Here is a 19,287-nt window from a genome sequence, read left to right as displayed (position 1 = left end):
ATGATTGTTGTATGTAGGCCATGGTCAGCATTAACATGCATGCACGCCGGTCTCGCCCTGGATCAAATGATTGTTTTGTTTCTGGTGCTGACGTTGCTTGGTGACAGTAAATCACTCCTCTATGATTTTGCTCCTGACATTTCCACACATGGCGATCAGTTCATGCTAGAGCAAGTAAGAACCTGATCGCTCGGTGACTGACGGCTCATACGTGTCACTGCCTTTGCCTCTAGAAATTCTCAATTATTACATAAAAAAAAATAAATTGGGGAGTGCTGGAAGGCAGGGTAGGACACCCATCATGAAGAGCTTTGATTTTGTGTCTGTGATTTGGCTTCATTTCCTCTCGGTGATTTCATGACAGTAATTTGGAATGATTTATAGATTTATAAAAGGTGAACTTGTCTTCTACTCTCCGAAAAAAAACTTCTTTATTTAGCCATTTACGGTTTGCTAAAAATTGTGATACCTCTAAAATTGCTTCTTCTGGTTCCCGAATGGAGCGTGGTGTAAAATGTGAAATGGATCAAGACCTGAGGTTGGATACGGGGAGAACCTGCTGTTTCTATTTTTTTCATTTTTAAGGATAAGCCAGAAATGCGTGGTAACTGCAGGTCCCGGCAGGTTTGACAATGATCAGAGTTCCTATAAAAAAAGATTGGAGAGAGCTGCAAATGGGCGGCCATCTCTGCTTTTGACAATGGAGCCCCGTTATAGTAGTGGTAATCTGTCATTTACACACGTGGTCAAAATTGTTGGTACCTCTCGTCCCATGGATCTTAATTTTCTGAATAATATGTGCAACTGTAGTCACAGGAACATCAAGCTGCTTGGAGATGGTCTTATAACTTTTGCCTTTAACATGTTTGTCTATAATTTCTTTCTAATGTCCTGAGACAACTCTTTCCTTCGCTTCATCTGGTCCATGATGGGTGTGATACACACCATGTCACCAAACAGCACAGTGAGTATCTGTAGCCTCTATACAAGCCACTCACTGATTCCACGATTGTAGACACCTGTGATGCTAATTAGTGGACACACCGTGATTTTACATGTCCCTTTCGTCACATTATTTTCAGGGGTACCATCATTTCTGTCCAGGCCTATTTCATGAGTTTTATTTTTTTTTAAATGCTGTGGAAGCATGGATGAAAAGCAATGTCTGACTTTCCTTTGTTCATTTTCATAGATTTTTGATTTATTATTACTTTTGTCAGATTCAAGTTATTTCTGTGACCATTGTGGGTTTTTCTGTCATTAAACGAAGGGTACCAACAATTTTGACCACGTGTATATAGTTTATCTTATGGATTTGCCATAAATGTAAGAGAAGAATAACCCTTTGAGCTGACAGATCCGCTTTAACTAAATGAAGAATCATTTCTGCAGTATTTTGGGTCCAGCCATTTCCACATCATTCCCCATCTATGCATTACTCTGGGTATTTTCTTCTTTCGTGTACTTTTTCTCTGGACGGCACATTGGTAAGGCGACTGTGTTTTCACACATTTGGAAATCTTATTTACACACATTTGGTATTTTGAGATTTGGTTAGTTGTTGGCATGTTCCCGTCCATGAGACCCGGGCCCCTATGCCCATGGACAGGATAGTACGTCATAGCGATCAGCGGCGCTCCCGGCGCTCCCTGATTATCACAGCTGACACCCGGCATTATGTGTCAGGGGCGGTCACGGACCGCCCCCGGCACATGAACCCCTGGCACACTGCGATCAAACACGATCGCAGTGTACTACCGGGGGTTTAGGGAAGCAGCGGCAGGGAGGGGGCTCCCTCCGTGCTTCCCTGAGACCCCCGCAGCAGCACGATGTGCAGCGCTGCTGCGGGGGCCTCCTTCCCTGCAGATCCCCGGATCCAATATGGAGGCGGGGATCTTCGGGGGCCTGCAGGGAACCGGCTTCCTCACTGCCTGCAAAGCGCAGGCATGAGGAAGCCTTCTGCAGTGCCTGTGTCAGATCGGTGATCTGTCACAGCAATCTGTGATGTGTCAGATCAGCGATCTCACACATGACAGTGATGTCCCCCCCCCGGGACAGTGTAATAAAGTAAAAAAAAAAAAGTGTAAAAATAATTTATAAAAAAATCGCCAAATAAAAAAAAAAAATAAATAAACCTTAATAAATTCATTTTTTGGAAATAAAAAACAAACAATAAAAGTACACATATTTAGTATCGCCACGTCCGTAACGACCCGCCCTATAAAACTGTCCCATTAGTTAACCCCTTTAGCGAACCCCTTAAAAAATAAAAAACAAAGCAAAAAATAATGCTTTATTATCATACCGCCGAACAAAAAGTGCAATAACGCGCAATCAAAAAGACGGATATAAATAACGTCATCTTGTCCCGCAAAATACGAGCCACCATACAGCATCATTAGGGAAAAAATAAAGAAGTTATAGCTCGCAGAATAAAGCGATGCAAAAACAATTATGTTTTATATAAAATTGTTTTCATTGCATGAAAGCGCCAAAACATAAAAAACGACCTAAATGAGGTATCGCTGTAATCGTACTGACCCGAAGAATAAAACCGCTTTATCAATTTTACCGCACGAGGAACGGTGTAAACGCACCCCCCAAAAGAAATTCTTGAAATGCTGGTTTTTGTTCATTTTGCATCCCAAAAATCAGAATAAAAAGCGATCAAAAAATGTCATGTGCCCAAAAATGGTACCAATAAAAACGTCAACTCGTCCCGCAAAAAATAAGACCTCACATGACTCGGTGGGTCAAAAATTATAGTTCTCAATATTATAAAAATTATAGCTCTCAATATGTGGTGATGCAAAACTATTTTTACAATAAAAAGCATCTTTTAGCGTGCGACAGCTGCCGAACAAAAAAACCGCCATAAATAGTAAGTCAAACCCCCCGTCATCACCCCCTTAGTTAGGGAAATATAATAAAATTAAAAATAAGTATTTATTTCCATTTTCCCATTAGGGTTAGGGCTGAGATTAGGGTTAGGGGTGTGTTGGGGTTAGGGTTGGAGTTAGAATTGGGGGGTTTCCACTGTTTGGGCACATCAGGGGCTCTCCAAACACGACATGGCGTCTGATCTCAATTCCAGCCAATTCTACATTGAAAAAGTCAAATGGTGCTCCTTCCCTTCCAAGCTCTGCCATGCGCCCAAACAGTGTTTTACCCCCACATATGGGGTATCAGCCTACTCAGGACAAATTGCAAAACAACTTTTGGGGTCCAATTTATCCTGTTACCCTTAGCAAAATAAAAAATTGGGGGCAAAAATATCATTTTTGTGGAAAAAAAAAATGATTTTTTTATTTTCACGCCTGGGCGTTATAAACTTCTGTGAAGCACTTGCGGGTTCAAAGTGCTCACCACACATCTAGATAAGTTCCATGGGGGGTCTAGTTTCCAAAATGGGGTCACTTGTGGGGGGTTTCAACAGTCTGGGCACATCAGGGGCTCTCCAAACACGACATGACACCCGCAGACCATTCCATCAAAGTCTGCATTCCAAAACGTCACTACTTCCCTTCCGACCCCCGACGTGTCCCCATACAGTAGTTTTCTGCCACATATGGGATATCAGCGAACTCAGGACAAATTGGACAACTTTTGGGGTCCAATTTCTCCTGTTACCCTTGAGAAAATAAAAAAATTGGGGACTAAAAGATCATGTTTGTGGAAAAATATGATTATTTTATTTTCACGCCTGGACGTTATAAACTTCTGTGAAGCCCTTGGGGGTTCAAAGTGCTCACCACACATCTAGATAAGTTCCTTGGGGGATCTAGTTTCCAAAATGGTGTCATTTGTGGGAGGTTTCCCCTGTTTAGGCACATCAGGGGCTTTCCAAAAGCGGCATGGCGTCCAATCCCAATTCCAGCCAAAAAAGTCAAATGGCTCTGCTTCCCTTCCGAGCTCTGCCATGCGCCCAAATAGTGGTTTACCCCCACATGTGGGGTATCAGCGTACTCAGGACAAATTGCATAATAACTTTTAGGGTCCTGTTACCCTTGGAAAAAAAAGAATTGAGGGTGAAAAGATCATTTTTGTGGAAAAAATATGATTTTTTAATTGTACGGCTGTACGTTATAAACTTCTGTGAAGCCCTAGTGGGTTCAAAGTTCTCACCACACATCTAGATAAGTTCCTTGGGGGGTCTAGTTTCCAAAATGGGGTCACTTGTGGGGGTTTACACTGTTTAGGCACATCAGGGGCTCTCCAAACTTGACATGGCGTCCGATCTGAATTCCAGCCAATTTTGCATTGAAAAAGTCAAACGGCGCTCCTTCCCTTCTGAGCTCTGCCATGCGCCGAAACAGTGGTTTCCCCCAACATATCAGGTATCAGCGTACTCAGGACGAATTGCACAATAACTTTTACAGTCCAATTTCTCCTGTTACCCTTGGTAAAATAAAAAAATTGGACCCAAAGTAATATTTTTGTGAAAAAAAGTTAAATGTTCATTTTTTTTAAACATTCAAAAAATTCCTGTGAAGCACCTGAAGGGTTAATAAACTTCTTGAATGTGTTTTTGAGCATCTTGAGGCGTGCAGTTTTTAGAATGGTGTCACTTTTGGGTATTTTCTATCATATAGACCCCTCAAAGTGACTTCAAATGTGATGTGGTCCCTAAAAATAAAATGGTGTTGCAAAAATGAGAAATCGCTGGGCAACTTTTAACCCTTATAACTTCCTAACAAAAAAAAATTTTGGTTCCAAAATTGTGCTGATGTAAAGTAGACATGTGGGAAATGTTACTTATTAAGTTTTTTGTGTGCCATATCTCTGTGACTTAAGGGCATAAAAATTCAAAGTTGGAAAATTGCGACATTTTCAAAATTTTCACCAAATTTCCATTTTTTTTCACAAATAAACGCAAGTTATGTGAAAGAAATTTTACCACTAACATAAAGTACAATATGTCACGAGAAAACAATGTCAGAATCACCGGGATCTATGGAAGCGTTTCAGAGTTATTACCTCATAAAGGGACAGTGGTCAGAATTGTAAAAATTGGCCCGGTCATTAACGTGCAAACCACCATTGGGGGTAAAGGGATTAATGTTGCAGCATCTGGAAATTTTTAGTTGCATGCATTCTGAAACATGTCTTTGCGGGAGGTTGCATGACAGCTCTAAATAGGGCTTCCACGAACAGGCTTTGCATCTACTCTATTAGGTCCCATGGCAACTTTGGTCTTCACACTTTCATCCCTGTACAGGGATTTGGACTTACTGCGTTGAGTTCTTGGAGTAGCTGCTGGCTGGTGGAGCTGCCAAGCAGAATTGGTCAGGTTGGTTGCCGGGTCAGGACCTGGAGGTATGGATTGGGACAAAATTGTCAGGTAGAAGAATGGTCAGTAAACAAGGCGAGATCTGAAACAGGAATATTGACATGAATCACAAGAGCTGAGAACAATAGGAGTTAACCAGAGCTAGTATAAACTATAACTGGCAGGCGGTCTGAGTCCTTCCCATGGCTGCAGCAGAGTACTAATTACATCAGACTAATGATCTCACTGAAGAGAAACAGAAAAACTTGCTGTGAGAACACAAGTCTTAGTAGCACGAAGGTCCACCAGAAACACGTCTGCACTGCCCAGCGACAACCATAGTCACGATGTTACACATTTGGACATTTTTAGTTGCATGTATCTGGATATTTTTGGTTACATGCATTTGCATTTCAAAATTTTGGTAGCAGGCATTCGGAAATCTACGTTAGTCATTTGTGGTTTTCTTTTACTAATTTGAGTGGTTTTTTTTTATTTCTGGGTTGTGTGATAACTGTAAGATCAATTTTTCTGACATTTTTTTAACCTTAATAAGAGTGCAGAGTGGTCATTATTATTTTGAACGAATCTTTATTATGTACCGTAAGTGGTTTCTAGTTTTTGAGCCTAGTTTGTGTATTCCATAAAGTTCAATATTCGATGCTGTAATTTTTTGTGCATTTTTTGTGTTTCTTGTTGCTGTATATCAGTTTTTCTACTTTCTGATTTTCTGCTAATCATAGTAATGTTTCATTCTTTTCCTTAGACATAGCATCTTTTCTATCAGTGGACAGATGCGGCCTAACACCGAGGTGAAGAAAAAGGCAAGTAAATGATTTACAGAAGTGTTTTTAAGTTCCATGTTTTATTTTTGGATTTGTTTGCTTAAAAAAAAATAAATTCTAATCCCGTTTGCACAAAAATAAAATTAAAGAGAAAATGGGCCTAAAATGAGTTTCGTACATTATTATATCACAATCTGCCAACAGACATCTCCTCATGTCAGCAATTGTTTCATTACCTTTATATTAATAAAACTTCAGTTAAAAATAAGACATAATATAATGCAAATGTTGACTACAAATTTACAAAATGTGTTATTTATTTCCCTTAATGGTTAGAGAACATTCATAAGTATCTTGGCTAAAAAATTTTACCTATAGAAATTGGTGATTTTTTTTTTTTTTTTGTGCAAAATTGTCATATGGATGCCGCCATAGTTTTGTCGTAATCTCTAACCATTTGTGTTTTGACAAGGACGGTTCCTTCTTCGTTGCTATTAATGTATTTTTATTCCTTCCTTAATCTGGTCATTATTTTCGAGCAGATACAGCGAGAATGACAATTACGGACGCCCATTCGAATAATAATTTTTCAAAACTGTAAATGAGAATAAAATAGAGACCTTTTAATCTGTCAGTAGCTAAAAAAAAAAGAAAGAAAAATGTTATTCATTTTTGAAAGACAAAGAAAGTAAATGTCCATTGAAATCAGATTTTATTTATTTTGAAACATGTTCTTTTTTTTAATTCAAAGTTTGAACACTACCATTCTGCAAGAAGCGTAAAACAGATTGCCAATTTTTTTGAAGGGCAACATAAAACCAGACAAAATGACGCCCCAAAGGCCGCCGTCCAGTTCGAAAGAGAAGTTTTTCAAGGTTAGTAGTTGAGTCAAGACTGAGTATATAATTGTCATGAGATGGATGATAAAAACGGACACACGGACCATACACTGATGACACACTGATCCAAAACAATGATGACATTGGTACCATTTACGTGTTTAAACACTGAAGTGTGAAAGAGGCCTAATGCACACGCATGCTATGTCTAATGCACACACATACACGCTAATACACATACACACTAAGGGCGCAGACAGACGGACATGTTTCTCGTGCAAGGGCCACAACCCAGTGCATGGACTGGCACAGCACCTCCCATAACCTCAGCGTGATATATTTCTATGCAGCTGTCACACTCCGGAAACAGTCAACAAGTTTATTAGGACTTACAAACCCCTTACAGCTCAGTTAAGCTACACTAATTCTTTGAGAGTTTTTTCTACATCAGTTTACTTTACTGCAAATCATATTGGGTCAGTAGAGAATTCTGGGAGATTTCAGCTCTGAGGCCAGCCGAATTGTGATTACAGCTCTACATTATTATGTATTAAAAAGCATATAAATCTACAAAGTTACACAACTTTTTATGCAGATGAATTATACATATATAAACTGTAAGATGGTGTTATAATGTTAGTATAAACTTTTTTGATCTGTCTCCAGGGACACAATGTAATAGTTGGAATTTCCGACATATATTGTCAGAATGTCCAACATATTAGTAGAGAGAAGAAATTCGACTTGCGTTGCCATAGTCCAGTCCTCCTGGCAGCTAGTCATCACTTCTGTGTCTGACATCCTCGACTCTGTATCGTGGGCTCCCTCTACATTAGGCAATTGCTGTTCATTCTGTATATCTAGTCAGGTACTACAGTCAGGCTTCACTAACATTGTGTACATTACCTCCTCAGCAGGAACTGTATCCATGCTCCTTCACTTATCTACTAGGCTTGTCCTACAAAGACAGCCGCAATTACGGTATATGACCGTGACTCATGCATTCCTTTATATGTGGATAATTACAATGAGGATTGCCATGTCTAGAGAATACTAGCCAAAAGGGGAGTTCATACATTTATAATGTGTAGGCCTTTGTTCAATCCTTAAAACCTAGGTATTCCATAAGGTACAAGGAATATGTTTGGACTTGCCATTATAGTAAAGTTATTTCTTACTTAAAATGTTTAAGTAAGAATCTCAGAAATTATGAAACTTGATCTAAGCTAAATTTTTTATATGTTTCAGTTTTAGGAGATCTGGATCAAAAACTTGCCCAAGAACAGAGTCACAGCCAAACACCAAGGACTAGTAGACATGAAAGCTATAAGCGAAGAAGGCAGTATGGCAAAGAAGATTCACTCCATAATACATCACAAGCTAAAAACGTGTACAGCAATTTACTTTCTCATGATGGAAAAAGAACTGTATCACTTGAGGAGACTCAAACAACCTATGCCACATACCAACCCAAAAAGTTTTCTGAAATGTACTTAAACAGACAACACTCTGCTTCCAAACTAGAGACTTCCAAAAAACCTCTTTACAAAAGGAGTTCTTTGCTTTTTTCAGCTACAAGCAACACGTCAGCAACTTCATCCTCTCATTCTGGCTCATTTTCATCAAGTAGCTTGCAGCCGTCAACTCCAAGCATAGACCTGGAGAGGACAAGACCACACAAGTCAAAGAGGACACCTGTCACTTCCATCAAATGGGATAATGCATTTCCTACTGAGCAGCCTAAGGAGGTCGGTAGACCGTTCAAGACACAATCGGCTTTGGATCTCACAATTCTGGATAAATACAGTCAACAAAGCAGAGTGTCTGATCTTTTCAAGTACAACACACCGAGATTACGAGTGTCCCCTAAGAATGACTTTAGTGAATTCAGGAATATCAACACTGAAGCAAGCACATCATCATTTATGAATACTGCAGATAATAGATCCACTGGATATTACAAAAATGACTCTGCTAGCCATGGCCCTGAAGTCAAATATGCCACAATATCTGAAAGGTATTGGGAGGAGAAATCTAAAAAGAATGATTTTAATAATGAAATAAGTAAAACGCCTAATGAGAATTCGAGTAGCAATGATAAGGAAGCAAAACCAATGGAAATGGAAAGTGATTTATCCATACTGAATGATAGCAGTGTGTATTATTTAATGGGAAGAGCAGAGGCTTCTAGTAACGTGCCATCAGAGGGCTGTTCTACAAAAGCTGATGGCAGAGAGTCAAAAATGGCAGTAGACAATGAACGATGCAGACATTCCAAATCTGAGATCAATGATGATGTTCCAGTAGATCGTACGTTCCATGAACCGATTAAAGTATCTTCCAGTCACACATTAGAACCCAAGATCATGGATACTGATGCTCCAAAAGTCTTCCTTAATTCTAGAGATACCAGTTTGTCGACTTCTGTCGACATTGGTTCCATTGCTCAAGAAGATCGTTTCCCACCAAAAACAGAAAGGCTTGCTCATAATCCAATATTAAATGCCACTAAAAAATTTACTTCACTTGAACACAAAACATCTTCTAAAATTGATCCTCCTTCTTTAAAGGATATAAAATCGTCAATAATCAGTGATCGGAAAAACACAGCAGCTTATAATAATAGATCCAGTTTTGTTAGTGACGCCTCACATACTGGCGGAAGATTTGCTTGGATGAATAAGAGGAGAGGATCAAAAGACAATCAAACAGCAGGTTTTCGGTCTGATACACTTAAGTTTCAGAAAAGAAACGCGTCTTCTCTTCCAGATTTACTTGACCAGGACAGTGATATTTTGTCTAATAATATATACTCTACAAGACTCAAAAAGAGTTGTGAAAATCTAGAGGTAGACTTTGATGCCACCCTGGTTCCTGAAACAAAATCTTTCAGAATGTCTGATGACTTAGATAAAAGGTACTTAGAAAATGATTCCAAATATGAGCAGCCTTGTGTTCAAAATACCATTTATCAAGCAAAAAATCTAGGTACAAAAACTTTTCTGTATCCACAAAAGCCTTATACGTCAGATATAAATGCAACTTTCAGAAACCTAGACAAAACGACAACTTACACACCAGCACCATATCAGCCAGATAGATTAAGGGAAAAGCGAGCAAAGTATAAACAGTCAGGAGGTTTCATGTCAGATACTCTGATGTATAAGAAAACAAATGCGTCCTCTCTGCCAGATCTACTTGACCAGGAGAGTGACCGTTTCAGTAATGACCTTGAAACTATATTATATAAAACCAGTTGTGAACCTTTTAGGGATTACCATCCCTCGAATGTTTCTGAAACAAAGTCTTTAATGAGCCCTGATAAAAAGGAAGAAATGTACTTGGACAGTAGTACAAGGCATGGACGATCTTCTGTCCAACGTCCCTATCAATTAGCAAAAACATCAAATTTGAACACTAGTCAGTCTTCACAAAAGATTTTTACATTATCCTCTGGTTCGGAATTAGATAAGGTTTCAATAAAAAATGAAAAAGAGACAAATGACTCAGAATTATCATATAGGACTACTCCATTTTCTCGTGTACATGCAAAATTTAAGTCTGTAAACTTTAATAGAGGTCGAGACAATGGGCAGAATATATATGACTCTAATAATAATAATTTTGATGATGGATTAAAAATTAAAAGTGAATTTGAATCAAAGCCGAACCAAGTAACGGCCTCAAAATGTGACACATCTTCCAAATCTAACCGGTCAGTACTTTATCCACAGGATGTTGTTTCATCTGCACATCAAATTCGTACTGACCAGCAAATCCAAGGTGAGCAGGGTTATAAGTCCGAAAGAAACCTAAACCAAAATTTAATTTATCAGTTGGATGAAAAAGAAAACTATATAGAACCAGCCAAAGTCATGGACTCCTCAAGGTTTCCTATTAGTCAAATTGTGAAGGAACATTCAGAAGGGAACATCTTGAGCAAAGGTACATGCCTGCCACCCACAGAGAATAAGGCAACAAACATATTAAGGCAGCACTTACTTGTGACACCAGAACCGTTCAAACGCAATGTCCATATAAGTATCATCCCCAAGTCCCAGTGGAATCAATCTACAAGTTGTGAAGATGGCCAGACCCAAACTTCCCTGGAAGGAGGAATTATTAAAGATTTTGCTCGTGAAGATGAAACATCACCAGAAGGTTTACAGCTTTACAGTACATACAGCTGTCAACAAGTTGTTGAAAATACTGAAGTTTATGAGAGCATTACAAATTCTCCTTATCCAGAAGTAGATCAAATTGAGTATCGTAAAGTTGTCTCAGTCTATTATAGCCTTCCTCGCAAATTCTCAAGAAGGATCTCTGATGTGTCCAAAAATAACCTAAAAAACACTGATAAGACTTTAGAGCAAAATAGAACACCTAGTGCAATTCTAGATAAAATAAGTAGCCATCACAAAGAAGATTATTCCAAAGACCAAAACTCTAAAAATACAACTGCCGTTATGGAAAAAATACACAATGATAAGGGACATTCAGCAGATGATGTTACATGTAAAATGCATCTCTTAAATTTCCACATCATTCCTTTACAAACGAATCTCATGAAAAATGACAACAGGACAAATTCTGATGAAGAAAGGGATGATTTGGTGAACAAATTTAGTTCTTTGCAGATTTCTAGCAATGAAGACAACTATGCAACAAGAGAAGAACAAAAGAATAAAAATGAACACAGCCCTTCAAGATCCTCCCCAAGACATTCTCCAAATACTTATTATACGTTACCAAATAGGAAATCTGGTGTCCAGGATCTGGAGCGAAACGTTCTAGAGAGAGACATTGCCATGGTACGGCACAGGATTAACCCATATTCAAGCAGAAGTCCAGTATCTCAAGATGTTGTCACAGCACCAACGTTCTCCTATGATAACCTTAATTGTTCCCCTGGTTATGATTTTATGCATTTTCAGGAAAACAACAAACAAGAACATAACATTAATAACAATTTTGCAAAAGATGGTGCTTTCTATGACAGAAAATCCATGGATGAAAGTATATTATTAAGAGAAGACTTGCCTTCAATCTATAAATCAAAAAGTTTCAAAGATTTAAGTCACAGCAAGTCCTACAACACAGAAGACATCTCGCCACACCACGAATATAACACCAGTCCACAGAGTGATTATAATTATCCAAGCTTTAATAAAAGCAATGATGTTATAAATCGGACTCGGCCTTCATATTGTTCTGAGTTTGTCCAAAAGAAAATGAAGCCTATTAATGCTAAGAAGTTCAGCTTTTCTTCTGACCGTTCAAGTCAAGAAAGTGTGAGCCCTAGACGTACTGGTTCTTATAGTGATCCTTTTCGGATATCTGACGTCGATTCCACACCTGTATTCTACTCTACAAATGACAACTATGCATCTCATGTACCCAAATATGTTGGCCAGAGAAGTCCCAAACATTGTCGAAACCCTACATATTCTAACTTGTATAGATCAAAGAGCATGAAGCTCTTAAACACTGATGGCCAAGAAAATGTTATGGACTACAGAAGAAAGAGTGATAGCAGTTTTTCTTCGAAAAGTTATGGTGGAACTTTGAGGAGAAAAAGTCCTACTTCTGGTGAGACATGGAACAGGAGGTTTTCAGATGAAATTTTAGATGAAAATGAAAATTGGCCAATTTCTGAAGAACACAAACCTATTTGTACATCAAAGTCTCTTGATTATGGAATTTTTGGTAAGGAGCAGCAAGAGGCTATTTTAAACAATGTAAAGCGATCACTTAATGAAGGCAGGCTATGGAGACCAAGTTTTTTGAAAAATCCAAGCTTCTTGAGAACTGAAGAATATTGTTTTTCTCAGGAAGTAAATCCAGTAGGTCGGTCTCCTGAAGATATCCCATCTCAAGGACCTAGTTTGAAAGACCATCTAAATATTTATGAGGATGAGCCTGTTCCATCAGATTCAGATAGTGACACAACCACGGATGATGAATATTACTTAGAAGAAAATGACAAGGAGTCAGAACTATGAGGTCTCCTGAAAAAGTAACCAACGCAGTATTGATGGCTTCATTGACGAGATACTGATTGATTGTTTGTTTGTCTGTCTTGCTGTCCAATATTTAGTAATTTAAGTGCAATATAACCGCCCCACCCCACAAGCCCTGGAATATGCTAAATTATATATCAATGCAAAATATTAACGAGGATCCCATCAGCTCTTCTGAAATGTCTTTTTTAGTAGGTACTTGTATTCCCCATGAAATAACCATGGTGCATTTTTACTTAGAACTCTGCATTTTGTCCTTCTGTTTATCCTGGAAATTGGAAATTGAGTGTTATCATTACCCTATCAATAAAGTGTGTCTTTATAAAGGCTGACACTGCCAGCACTGGTTGGACAGTATCAGACTTCAGTGGCAAGGTGAATGATAACACCAAATTCAAACATTACCAGGAGGAATCGGAGAAATAGCACAATGTAGAGGTGTAGGAAAAGATATCTCAGAATTACTTAAGGTGAAATACAAGTACGATATTTACTAACCCAGAATGGTCAGCAGTGCAGACAGGTCCTCTCCTCTGTCTATGGATGCTTAATAGGAAATACAAATATAATTATTGCAGAAAACATTCAGAAGATTTGGGCAATAATGGAGTGTATCTAGTAAATGATATGGTTGCCTTCTAATGAATAGTATGTGTAGACTTGATAGTTGAAACTGCCCATGTAGTAAGGTCCAAATGTGTTACTGTTCAATTACCAGTTTTGGATATGATGTAATGCAATCAAAATTTTTCAACTGCAAATTAGGTTATATTGGCAAAATTGCCAAACTTTCTACTGATATAATATTTAACTAGTTCAAACCAACTATTTTAACAAGTAGGGTTTTTTTTTGTAAATTTAACACAAAATAGAACTTTTATTGACTAGTCTTCCTGACAAACATCTTTAGTATTTAGTAGAACCCCTTCAGCTGTTGTAACCAGGTGCATACATGACTAGACCCCCAACTTTCTGGTAGTGATCCTTAGGTAGGCTCGGACTGGCCCATAGGGTAACGGGAATCCCCCGGCGGGCCACCAATCCCACTGTATGTGTAGTACTTGGCATAATTTACTTGGTCATTCATTAAACAAACTACCCAGTTTATTATTATGTAGAGATATAGGTAAATTTGTGATTGAGGGTCGTGTAATATTTGTATGTAGGTGAAAAGTGGGTCTCCTCAAAGTCAATGTTACTGGTGGGCCCTTGGCACCCCACCCCGACACTGTCCTTAGGAATCCGAGTTCATTCCTCATGGACAGTGACCTCCAAGACACTAACATTCTTGGGAGTTAAGAGAGTGGTCAAAAGTGTTATGAGATCATCATTAGCTTGCAAGAAACAAGGAAAAGAATAAAAGACATTGCATGTTCTTGGAGATACAGGTGGAAGCAGAGTTCAAAGTTAAAGTCTACTGGCTACACTACCTAGATGTGGAAGCTGCCACCAGATTCCTGAAGCGGCAACTGGTCAAAAATCCTTTAGTGACGAGCAGCAAGATTTGTTGGCAGCAGGCTCTAAGGTTTCAGTGTGCACAGTAAATGTTGACGTTCTTCATGCCAGAATTCCTAGACGGTCATTTCTACTGACAGGGCAATGAGAGGACAATGACAGGGCAATGTTCCCAAGGATATCTCAAAGATTATGGAGTAGCAGACACAGTGGTTTGACTTGAATCTTTGATGGGATTTGAAGGTGTTTGCAGCATGAAAACCCAAGAATTAGTGACCTGGAGGTCATTGCCCTAATATTCCTCAGGAATGCCACCAGAAGCTGATGTCCAGCTATGGATCACATTTCCAGCAGGTCGTAACAGCCAAAGGTGCCCTTCTAAGTACAAAAGACAATTGTCATGAATTGGTTGAAAAATACAGTAGTCAGTAAAAGTGTAATTTTGTGCTGAATTTGGAGAAACCACTTCTTACATTAGTTGTGTTTGAGCTATTTATATTGCTTTTATTTGGTTTATTGCTCATGGCAGAAATTTTGTACATTTTGCAACAACATAAACCTAATTTTCAATGGGGGAGTAAATAATTTTGATTGCAACTATCTTTATAATGTTTTCTGTTTTGCTGCATTACCCATTTTTGTAAAACTGACGGAACTTACTGCTAGAAATATTATATGTTCACTGTTCATTATCGGTTTCTGAAAAAAAAATTCTTGAAGGAAGAATGTAGTGAAAATGATCGTCTGCCATGTCATAGATACCTATGAGAAAGTCACGTCGGTAAGGTTCGTCATCTAAGATCGGCACTAACTTTTCCTGGAGGCCTCTGTGCACGATTAAACCCTTTTGATACTGTTCATGGATAGAAATCTCATACAATATTCCGAGTAAATTTTCATTAGTTTGAGAGAACCTGTCCAGTTGTTTTACCACCTTACACCGCCAGCTCGCTTATTACAAGAACTGACAATGTTTCCAAACTTTCTCCTGTTTGATTGTAATCATTGTGCAATGTGGCGCTGGGCGGGAGACTTGTCTCTTACGCCCCAACACGCCACAAGGTGGGGGGTCCTGGCTGGGTGTGAGGAGTTGTGCTCTGAGGGCACTACGCCCGTGCCACATGTACCCAATGTTGCTGGTTTGGCAGGACCAGATGTTTCATAGTTTAATGAGGGAGACCACCAGTCAAAAATAAACTTTTGACTGAATAGAAACTTTGGGTTTCATTTACAACTCAAAGCATTTTCCACAGTTTTCTTCCTTCATTTTCCCTGATGCTTTATTTCCACTGATCCTCACTACTTCTCCACAACCCAGCGTGAATACTACAGTCTTGCTCAGCACGAGTCATTCACTCGTCCTGCGGTTCCGTGTCCTCCTTTCCTTTTAGGGTGCCAGTATGGCCAGTAATGCTGACACTCTGGAACTCCTACCAGGGACACTTTACTCGTCCCACATACTCAGTCCTGTTCAGACCCGTTACCTACAAGTGTTATAGGCTCAGGACCTTGTGGCTAGGCGTCCTCTCCTAGGAATTGTTTCTGGAAGATCACTCTATTAGTCACTTCTGCTCCGAATCTCGCTACCCCTTTTCCTCTGTCTCCTCTCACTTAGGGTCACCCCAGAATACAGCACTTCTCACCTTGGTACCTAGGTCCACTTACTATGCACTCCAGGCCCTATCTGATTCCAGATAGGGAGTTGTCACTTTCCCTGCAACGCATACCCTCCCACTCTGGGCTAGTCCCGAACATTAACTGTCCCTATTGTCAGGCTACACACAATATCAGTATTACTAACACATGTGACAATTCACAATATATCGCATAACATACCATATAACGTTAAAACTTGTTTTTTCCAAAGGAAAACGTGGGCAGCATTTGAATTACATTAAAAAAAAAGCTTAAAACAGCGCATGTTGTATGACCTGTGAAAAGTCAAGTGGATGCTGTATGGAAACAGTCTAATCTCCACCTCTGCCCCTCCAATCTAGATTCACATACTGACGGTCACCTTTAGCTTCCTGCAAGACTCCTTTATTAGTGGGTTACCTTGTGCGTCCTGAGCATAAGCAGTGCAGCAAGGTGTTGTAGCAAAAAAGAGTACACCTCAGTTCACTGCATATGCTGACTCATACAATGCAAAGGCAAATTGGTGACATATGGAGGAGCCTGAATACAGGAGGTGGGTAGGAAGGGGGAGGCTCCTCCAGGGGGTGGCTCCAACCCTGACCCTCCGTCAGGGTTGGACATCGAACTTCCGGTCTCTTCAGCACAGTGTCAACTCCCACTTGACTCTTAATATATCTTCTGCTATTACAATATTATTTAGATTTTAGCTTAAAAAAATTGCTGGAGCATGTTCTGTCATTTAATAAGTCATGCTGTTTGTTTTGGGTGGTAAAGCAGCCTGACAGGCTCCCATTAAATGGTCTTACATTGTTGCATCGAGGACTATAAAGAACTCGTGTTGTGGATATTAGTGGTGATGCACGTATGATTTTGTGCTATATCTTTCATGTATATTTGGCTTATCAAAAAATAATTTTGATTGAATTTTTCTTTTAGAGTTGGTGCGAATCGATTGGCAGGATCGGGGTCCATCGGCCATGTCAGTAATCTGTGGCCGCTGGACGGGAGCCAGGAGAACCTACTCTTTGGCTCTTCTTTTGATTAGTCGGCCTGGCGTGATATCAGACCAGGCTCGCTGATCAAATGAAGAGCAGCGGATCATGTCGAGTAAGAGCGACCATAGACTACTAACGTGGCCCATGAACCCCGTGGTCCTCAAACCAACTCTACCACCAATATGTCTGCACTTCCAACAAAATGGTGACACGACTGTACAGAAAAATGCCAAGAAAACATGACATCAATACCAAACATGCATTTTCGGTGGAAATTCTGTTTAATGATGTCCTAAAGGGAACCAGCTGCTGAGGTGGTGATCATGGAAAGGGCTACTGCTCAGCATCGCGATGGCGGCACCGGCTGTGTGGCTTACACTGGATTAATACTGCATAAATCAATATCAGTTGGAGACCGTGTGATCATATAGATTTATGATTCCTACAAGAAATATCATTTTTTATTTGTTGTGCAGAATTAAAGTGAAATTCATTATGGTTTTAGGTAATAAGTAGTCCAAAGAAAATTAAAGGGGGTTTCCATTCTTTTTGAAAAATATACAGTGGTGAGCCATGCTGATAAAAGAAGAAAGAAAGCTACTCACCCTGGGAATCTGCTCCACCGATCTTTGTTGAGAGTGCAAGTGATGATGTCACCTGACCACTGCAGACAATGATTGGCTGCAGGGTTAGGAGATTGGTCACCATAACATCATTGCAGAGATTGCTAGGAGTGGCTGCACTGGATCCGATCCCTGGGGTGAGTATCTCCAATCTCAGCCGTGTCTCCCACTGGTCACCTGAACATAAACAAGGTCCAGTGACCGCTGCAGCTAGTGAGCTGCCACTGATTGGCCGCAGCTTTCATTATTCTTTCACAGTGGAAAAACACATTGTATAGGTCAGGTGACCGGCGGAAGGACGCATTGCTGAGATTGGAGCGATACTGCCAATTCAAGAGGGAAGTATAGCGGGTTTCTTCTAATTTATACTGCACCCTGCAGCTATTAATAGTGGGCTGTGCAGCAAGCAGTGCCCCTTCAAGTCATACAATGCTGATTACCTCTAGTCACCGCTAGGGGGAGTGAATTTTTGAATAAATTTAGCTCCCCCTTGTGACTGCAGGCAGCCAGAATTTTATAATTGCACTCTATGCGAGCTCAGGGGCTCTGGAGCCATGCATCAGAGACAAAAAGCTCTGAGCAATATCAAGAAATATTAAGAAATTAATCAGCAGAATTATTGAGTCTGAATATAACATATTGAGGACATTTAATGCTGCAGGTGTTTCCTTTTATTCTGAAATCCGTGTATCCTCGGTGTTAGGCTCCTGCTCCCGCACATGACGTATTTATTTTCAGGGGATCATCTTTGTAAATTTCTGTACAGAATGGAATATATCGGAGACGCTGTCCTGTCTCCCGCCTACCAGTTCTGATGTATATAGGTGTATATGGCCTTTATGTGACTGACCGCACTTTCAAGTGGATATTTATTTTGTCTTTGCTCTTCTGTAATATGGACGATGTCACACTGTAAATTAATGCTGTCTTTTGGTGTATCATATAATAAAAGTATTTTGTATTTTTGTATTGTATTTCTATGTGCTTTTTAATAAAACAAAGCAATCGGAAATTATTATTATTATTAGCAATCTGCAAGAAGACTTCTTGGGTATCAGAGTGGACCAGAAATGGTCAGGCTGCGTTCACCCCGGGCCAAACATAATGTGTTATGCTCCTAGGTGGGGCACGTGGTTCGTGGCCCCACTGTGCCACAGACTGGACTTACCCTGCAGGGGCGTGACTAAGCAGCTACCTAGGTGTTCGCAGGAGCCTCTAGTGGTGAGGTCAGATTTGTGCGGCAGGTAACTGCCAGGTGCCACTCGAGGCTGATATCCAGCAGTAGCTGATGGCCCAAAGGGCATAGACGATACATCAGATTCACAGAAAAAAATAGGACTGCCACTTGAGACAAGTTCAGACAAGACGGCCACTTGGGACAGTTTCTGACAGGACGATCTCTTGGGACAAGTTCTCACGGTGCGGACAGGATGGTCACTGGGACAAGGTCTTCCTGTGCAGTCAGGGTGGCCACAGGGACAGATTCCCATGGTGCAGACTGGACGGCCACAGGATAGGTTCAAGGTTCTAGTCTGGGTATTCAGCCCCCAAGGTGACAGACAGGTACTGCCGCTGTAACCACCAGGTACAAGTACTGCAGACGTGGTTTCAGGATTCTGACACTGCCACAGCGGTCGCAGGGAACAAGGACCAACTATGACGGACT

At 40.0% G+C, this 19,287-nt stretch overlaps 1 protein-coding gene across 1 annotated transcript in view; it reads left to right on the top strand.

Moving 5' to 3' along the window:
* EXPH5 (exophilin 5) overlaps window positions 1-18,595 on the top strand; it is a 37,855-nt gene extending 19,260 nt beyond the window's left edge. Inside the window, exons 2-4 of the mRNA XM_073583094.1 lie at window positions 6,036-6,093; window positions 6,806-6,929; window positions 8,142-18,595. Of these exons, the coding sequence (XP_073439195.1) occupies window positions 6,036-6,093; window positions 6,806-6,929; window positions 8,142-12,895 (4,936 nt within the window). The 3' untranslated portion in view covers window positions 12,896-18,595. The remainder of the gene's footprint in view (window positions 1-6,035; window positions 6,094-6,805; window positions 6,930-8,141) is intronic.
* Window positions 18,596-19,287: the final 692 nt, after the last annotated feature.

The sequence above is a fragment of the Dendrobates tinctorius genome, unplaced genomic scaffold (genome assembly GCF_039654945.1).
Source record: "Dendrobates tinctorius isolate UK_male_01 unplaced genomic scaffold, ASM3965494v1 ptg000075l, whole genome shotgun sequence".
Lineage (NCBI taxonomy): Eukaryota > Metazoa > Chordata > Amphibia > Anura > Dendrobatidae > Dendrobates > Dendrobates tinctorius.
Note: the sequence above shows the minus strand (reverse complement) of the source record. Positions and strands in the feature narration are given on the sequence as shown.